Source organism: Trichosporon asahii (assembly GCF_000293215.1).
Source record: "Trichosporon asahii var. asahii CBS 2479 unplaced genomic scaffold scaffold00075, whole genome shotgun sequence".
Classification (NCBI taxonomy): Eukaryota; Fungi; Basidiomycota; class Tremellomycetes; order Trichosporonales; family Trichosporonaceae; genus Trichosporon; species Trichosporon asahii.
In genome coordinates this window covers 1,161,310-1,168,772 of record NW_014040850.1, presented here as the reverse complement: position 1 = coordinate 1,168,772, position 7,463 = coordinate 1,161,310, and the positions used below count along the sequence as shown (strand labels likewise).

Genomic DNA, 7,463 nt, shown 5'->3' with positions numbered 1-7,463 from the left:
GAGCGATGCATAGTTCTATACAGCCGTGCAGAGTTCAAGTACGCAGGGCTCGGTGGCGCTTGCCACAGTGCTTACCCTTTGAAACAAGATGTTACAACTGGGCCGGATTTGTCCATACGTTCAGAAGACCCCGCTGTACATGAGTTGTTGTAAGTATCCCAAGTGTAGTCGCGGCTAATGTCAAGCGAGAAATGACCCCAACCGGTGGACGGGGTCATCCATTTGCTTGGAACCGAGCCTCGGGCGTTCGACACGATGCTCAGGCTGCTCGACATGAACCAGTCCCATCATGATAGATGGGAAGCCCAGGTGCTCATGCCCAACCCTGTCTCAGCGTGCAGGGACTCCTCGTCCTCGCCACGCACGTCTCGAGACGTCGACATAGGCGTCGTATGACCCGAGGATCTGTTGTGATTCATGAGGTCTGGTGATTATTCGTGGAGACTAGTCGACGGATACGGGCGGTTGTACGGGTCAGTTCAGCTCTCCATCGCCATATGCATTCGCTGGTGACGTCTCACTTTGCAGCTGTGCAGTGCAGAGCGATTGAGAAGCTCTCGCGATGTGTAATTGTGTACTGCCCTACCGACCTCTCCAGCCAGCGGCGTTGGCACAGAGGGACATGTACTTCATCGTCTGACGACGTGTTGGGAACTTGGGCACGTGATGCCGCTGAAGCGATGATCTGGCAGGCTGAGCGTAGTAGAACTGATTGGAGATGGTGATTCATTGCACGCTCAGAAGCCGTTTATATATCTACCGACTGCTATAGAACAATAGGGCTGTGCCGAGTGCTTGCCACTGCGCCGAGAAGAGAGCTGAGCAAGCGAGAGTTGAGAACAATGGAAGTGAAAATCAAGGCTGCAACGAGGCTTCGAGGCCATCGTAGGACTGGTACGCAGTCACGTGATTTTGGACAACCCAGGGAGCTTTGTCATAACCAGGTTTTTAAGAGACAGCACATCGGGGCCTTTGCTAATCGGTTAGTAGGGCCAATTAAGGAAGTCCTGGTTAATAGCCCAGTGAATTGACTCCGTTCGATTCTTCGTGGGTCCCACTACCAGGCCCCTGTCCTTTTTGCGCATACCGTCGAAGCATTCCTCCACAGATTCGATTGTCAAATCACAGAAGTCTACTCTGCGTCTGACGAGAGGTTCAACGCTTCAACGCATGCACGCTGTGAGGTATTTTGTGGCTGAATCGCGATCGACTGGGATACTGGGACCCTTCACGCCCCGCATCAAGATCACAGCAACAGACGATCATCGTACAATGCTTTATGCACCAAAGAATTCCGGGTCGTTCAGTCTGCCGAGAAAAATACCACGCGGCGTGCTGTTGGATGGATTCTCTGTAACACGTTGCTATACAACATTGCTCCTCCACCTCGTCAACATGAAAGGCCTTATCGGACTGGTCGTTGAAGCTCGGCGCGATCGTGACCCTCGTGCTTACGTAGGGAGATCTCCATTAACCACTAGTGTATCTGACGCAGCTACCCAGAGTCGGTATGTTGAGAACCCGCGCGGTCATTGGTTTGCTATTCGGTGGTCTCGCATAGCAAATCGTGCACTTTCGCCCCAAGAGGCTAGCTCAGCGGCGAGTTGAAGATCAGGAGGGGTACCATGCCCCATTGCCCTTCTGGCCACATCGGCCTGAATTGGACCTGATGGTGCATTCTCATCTGCCGTTGGCTTACAGTTGTCGAACCCTGCTCATGGACGAGATGGGGGCACATTGAGTAGACAGTTCGAGGGGAGAAACAGGATATTGTGTCTGTAAGTGACCCTCGCTTCGTCTAACCTACAGTATCTGGCTCTCCCGAGGCTGGCTGTACCGGCTGACACCGTCGAGTTTGCGGTTCGCTTGCCAATGTGATGCACCATTGCCCGTGGCTACATGCGGCGATCACATGATCACAGCCGGTAGTTCGCTAACGCGCCCTGGCTTTCGTCGCCCGATAGGATGGCCGTCTAGCGCGATCTCGCGTGAATCGTTCGCTGGCCTGGCCGGCATCACTTCGTGACGCAAGTCTTATCAAAGTCTGAGAAGCGCCAGAGAAGTTGACTTGCCCAGCACTTTTCAGGGACTTTTAGGCCTCTTTACTACAAGCATCAGACAACGCTGCCGGCATACCATACCGGCTGCGAGGGGGAAAGGCCATGTGCTGCGGCACAGCTGGCCCTCATCCTACCACTAACGCGCTAGCGTCGCACCGGTTCGCGCCACCTGTTCACGATAACCACGTGAGCCACGCGGTCCCATTTCTCATGTGGGCCACGACTGACATATAAACAAATCGCCTTCGCCGTTCACCTCATCTTCATTCCTTTCTCAAGTCTCACACCGACGAGCCTCGTCGATCAACCACCTGCCCTTCAGTGCTTTGTTCTCCTCATAAATCAACACCACCATGCCACCTCTTAGGTAGCGTCGAGAGGTTCACGGTGGTCGACTGGCGCGCGCTACCTCCGCCGCCGCAGAAGAGCATCCCGACGACAACAACGCTCCTCTCCCCGGCCCCGTTCCCCGTGGCGCGACGCCGTTCCAGGTCCTCGCGATCGCCCCCGACCCCCGCCAAACCCAACTCTTCACCCTCGACAACAAGACTGCTGCTCTCTTGTGAGTCAACGGGGCGTTGACACAGCTGACAAAGAGCGGGGACTGGCCCGAACCGTCGGGGGAAGATCACGTGGTGCGCCTGCAAGGTGTACATCCGCAAGCTGTCGAGACACTCGTGACTCTGGTCAAGCTGCACACTCCCTCCCGCGCCCGTCGTCATCAACCTTATCAATTGCGTGGGCCGCTCGACCTCAGAGGCGTCCTTGGCGTGGAGAAGCTCTTCGACCGCTACCGGGCGACGCCCGAGGCTCTTGAGATTCTCTTTGCTTATGTCATCAAACACCACGGGCATCTCACTCATCAGTCCTGCCCTACCGTGATTGAGCAATGGCTCCAACTGCTGGTCCGAGCTGGTTGCCTCGTCTCTCTCTTCGAGGCTATCAGCATCATTTCGCGCTCCGAGTGGCGCTTCAGGCTCGTCCAGGTTCGGCCCCCTCCGCGTCGCGAGTAGGTCTTTGTGTTTGTTTCCATATGCATTGCGTTGTTGTACAGCGACGCGGCCGACGCGCCAGTTTTAGGGTGACCAACCAGAGCTTCCATTTGACGAAGCAGGAGAGCATAGTGCGGTGACCCTCCATGGATCTCGCCAATCGGAGCAATGATGCCTTGTCCCAGACACGCAGGACAGCGCGCCCGGCGTCGCGACAGCTGCCCATCATATTGTTGAGTTTATCAATGCAGGCTTCCCTCACCTCCCCGGCAACGTGGAAGGTCAAGAAATAGGCGGCGACTGGGTGGTGACTGGGTGGCGAGTCAGTGGCGAGTTAGCGCGCAAGAGTGAGTTAGTACCGGTCAGAGTCAGATTGTGTTGTAGCGTCAGTGACGCGAGCTCACGCTCCCTCCTCGCCTCGCTGTCCGTCTGTGTACCTCGCTCCGAGTGTTGTCGCTCCGCTTGTGCCTTCCCTCGCTGGCTTCGCTCGCGCTCCTTGTTGCTCGCTGTCGCTCGTACTTCCGCTCCGCCTAGCTCGCGCTCCTTGTTGCTCGTTATCGCTCCGCTTCGCTTCGCTCGCGCTTCGCTCTGCGTCAGTCATCAACATATGCCATGCATACATGCATGGCTCGGGGGGACACATAGGATTAAACGGGCAGGCGACTGTAGATTGTCCATGTATGATGGGGGGTTGTAGTGTCCTGTGGATGGGTGGCGTGGATGGCTGTGGTGAGAATGAGAATGTGGATTGTGGCGGGGTTGCAGGGTACGGATGCGTTGAGGTTGGGGTAGAGTACATGTGCGCGTGGGGGTCGTGAGGCGTGGTCGAATCTTGTAGTCGAGGCGAGTGGAGTTCCGTCGGGCAACAATGCTGAGGAGTGTTCCTCCTGTCGCCCTCGTCGCCCTTCGGGCTCCTCGGGCGTTCAGTCGACCCAAAACTTGGCCAGCGCGCCGGCAAGATGCTTGACGCTCTTCTCACTCTTCATCTTCCTGACAGCGCGCTCGTTGCTTGTTCGATCAGGCTCCTCCTGGTTCTGCGGTTTCGTCAGAGATGCCTCGCTCGTCGCGCCCGATCCCGAGGACGCCGATGCCGAGCCGCTGCCCGAGTTGCCCGAGACTGACGACCCGCGCGTATGCTGCTGGAGCATGGAGCCGCTGTTCGTGCGCGAGAAGCTCCCAGAACCGTTGGCCGACTCCTGGGACCGGATCGTGGACGCACCTCCGCTGTGTGCGCCGTTGGGCCCGTTGCCGTGGGCGCCGTGGAAGGAGACACTGCGCGAGCCCGCCATGTTGCCCGGGAACAGCGCCGAGTGCCGCAGACTGCTAGGTGGGTTCGGGCCGCGCGAGCCGCTCAAACTCGTGCCGTTGGCGCGGGCGGCGGCACTCGGCGGGCGCTTCCCACCCTCAGAGTACTTGGCCTCGTCCCAGTACACCGTCTGCGAGCGGGGGATGCCGGTCGTCGGCGAGGCTGCTGAGCCGTTGCCGTTCGCCGAGCCGCGTCCAGGCTGCCGAGCCGCGTCCAGGCTGGCGCGAGCCGCCGGGAGACGACATCTCGTCCGCGATCGTCGTCGGTCGCGGCGCCCTGTCCCCCGTGTTCTGGCGGCTCATCGGGGCCGGAAAGGAAGGTGGCTCCAGATCGATAGGCGGGAGCGAGAACCGGTTCAGCGACGAGCTAGACCCCCTACGGCTGCCGTCGCGGATTGGGGGCGGCATAGGGAGACCGGCGCCGGGCGAGTTGAAGGGCGAGTAAGGCGCTGGCGCAAACGCCGGCATCGCAGGTGGGACAAAGTAGTCGGTCGGCTGGGCAAAGGCGGGCTGCTGGAACAGCTGGTCGGGAAGCCGCGTGTCGCGCATGAGCAGCTTCTGGAACGCGAGGACCGTGTAGAACGCCTCGTTGCCTGCATTGCCGAGTGGCGCGTGCGGCGCAACGGGGATCTGCAGGTGGTGCAGCAGTTGGCGCAGTGATCCGAGCGGCTGACGACGGTCGCCGACACCAGGGACGCCCTGTCGCTGCGCCTGCTGAAGGAGCGCAAACTCGAGCTGCAACACATCCAGCTGAAGGATGTTCTGCTGTAACGTCGTCGTCGCCGGCAGAGGGATCGGCTGCGGCTCGCCGACACTGAGCAGCACTAGCGTGTTTGCTCCGCCCTCCGAGTCGTGCGACGCGAGCGCTCCGAGCGACGCATCCACAATGCGCTCGACACTCTTCTCCGACACGAATGCACTGCGTCCGAAGCCAAACGCGCGCGGGTAGTTGGGCCGTTCCGTGTTCATACGCTGGGGTCAGCTGTCGAACATACTCTTAGCCCACCTTGTCCACCCATTCCTCGATCACGTAGTGCGCCTTGCGGTAGTTCTTGTCCGGGATAGGAGGCCAGACGTCCTGTTATCAGTTGGGGCGATTGAATTTCCAACTCACGACAGCGCGCAGGTTCGCACAGCGCAGCGCAGCAAGACCGAGCTCAAGGATGAGCGCCTTGCCGCCCTGTCCCGGTTTGGCCATGACGGTGCGGCCGTGTCCGGGGACGTAGCCCTGGGGCGGACCACCGCGGTCCCACCACGTAGTGCGCAGACACGCCCAAGTGTACCCCTGTCCATTCGTGCGGACACCTGCCGTGGCGGCATACGCGTCGGGGTCTGGTGAGCCAGCATGGAAGAGCGCGCCGATCACACCAGGCTCTCCGGCGCGCACCCTCGCGCGGAGATGGGACAGCTCGGCGGGAGCCATGGTCGTCGACAGCTTCTTGTAGCCCGCAATGTCGTGAATGTTGACAACACGATGCAGCGTGCGATTACGCGCCGGTGCCGGCGTCAAGGGGAGCAGTGACGGCGGTTCCCGGTCGAGCGTCTCACCGAAACTGTCGTCAGTTCGGGCTACAGCACAAATCAACTCACCGAGTCTTGATCATGCGTGCGAACAGGGCGATCTGCTCTGCGCGAGCAGCGATGTGCGCGCGTCCTGTGTGCAGGTCGACAATGACTGCGGGTTAGCTTTCGGGCTCCCAGCAGCTTGTCCGTGCGTCGCCGCTGCTGACGAAAGCGCAGCCTCGCAGAAAACTTACCCATGGCCTCCCAGCCGAAGCCGAGAAAGTCGTTGAACGAGCGAAAGTACCCGCCCCACGACGCATCCCACCAGTCAATGTTCTGCGCGTCAAAGTCACCGCTGGGGGGAGCGTCAGCATGTCTGTTGGGACAGTCTGGGTGAGTATCTTCACCCTCGCCCGCGCGCGGGGCGAGACTGGGCTCGAGCTAAACAAAACTCACAGGTACGCGGCGTAGATCGAGTGCAGGTCGATGTCGAACTCGGACGGGTTGCCGTAGCGCGTGTTGTCCCCCATGGTGGATGAGTGGCGAGGATGAGAGGGGGAAGGGGAGGAGAGAGAGAGAAAGGAGGGGGATGCGAGTGCGCTGCGGCAGCGTTGCGAGGATCGGCGGGCTAGCGCTGCGGCGGCAGACTAGCGTGTTGGCTGTGACTCTGCGTCTGGCCGGGAGGTCGGTGCAGAGTGGTTCCGAATAGGGCTCGACGTGTGCAGTGCTGGCGAGATGGTGGTGAACGAAGGCGGGCTTTGACTGACGGACAGCACAGAAACAGCGAGATGGCCGGTAGCTGCGGGCCGGGCAATGCAAGATGAGTAGTGTCGAAGGCGTGTGTGTGTAACGGTGGACGTATGTCGGATGGACTGGAAACGTGGTGGGTGAGGCGGTGCGGACTGTGCGAAATGGGTGACAAGGTGACGGGGGTCGAGCTGGCCAAGTCGAGGGGGTATAATTAGTGAGGAGATGAGGATGTGAGAAAGGATGTCTTGATCGTTGCGAGTGATGAGGGGAGTGGAAGGGAGAGAGAGAGAGAGAGAGTGTGTGTGTGAGAGTGCGGCGTCGCTGGCGGCGCAAGGAGGAGGCTGAGGCTGAGCAGCGAGCGAGCGAGCGATTGATTGAGCGAGGGAAAGGACAAAGCACCGCTGGCTGGGTGAAAGCTTGCGCTGGCTGGCTTGGGCTGCGGGTGGATGCCCCTATCGTTATGCGTTCCTGATTTCGGTGCTGGGTCTGACTGGGCAGAGGATGCACATGTTGGGGGCGATTGACGAGTTACAGACGCGTGCCGGCCCTGAAATCACCTGAAATGCCAGACAGCCCTGGCAAAAGAGCAAGACACACGCGTACGGCCAGAGCATGCAGACCAACCTTACAGCTAAGGCCCAATCCGAGCCCTGCCCTGTCTCTGCCATGCCCCTGCAGTCGTCTCACACTCCCACTCGAGTCTCGCTTGCATCAACACCCAGCGATTAATATCGGTTCAACCGCAGTCCTTGATCGGTTCCAGCATCCTTGCTCGTTCAGGCAAACACCCTCGCAAATCGTTTACGCCATGCATACCAAGGTCGCTTCTGGCCACATCTGGAAGCATCGCAAA

The 7,463-nt window shown here is 59.7% G+C and overlaps 1 protein-coding gene across 1 annotated transcript; it reads right to left on the bottom strand.

Moving 5' to 3' along the window:
- Positions 1 to 3,975: 3,975 nt before the first annotated feature.
- Positions 3,976 to 6,390, bottom strand: A1Q1_05967 (uncharacterized protein; the record flags this gene model as incomplete). The annotated part of the gene is made up of 5 exons (XM_014321176.1): positions 3,976 to 4,634; positions 4,738 to 5,329; positions 5,472 to 5,926; positions 6,115 to 6,215; positions 6,317 to 6,390. 5 exons carry the CDS (start codon positions 6,388 to 6,390, stop codon positions 3,976 to 3,978), a joined length of 1,881 nt encoding a protein of 626 aa, XP_014176651.1.
- Between the last annotated feature and the right edge of the window lie 1,073 nt (positions 6,391 to 7,463).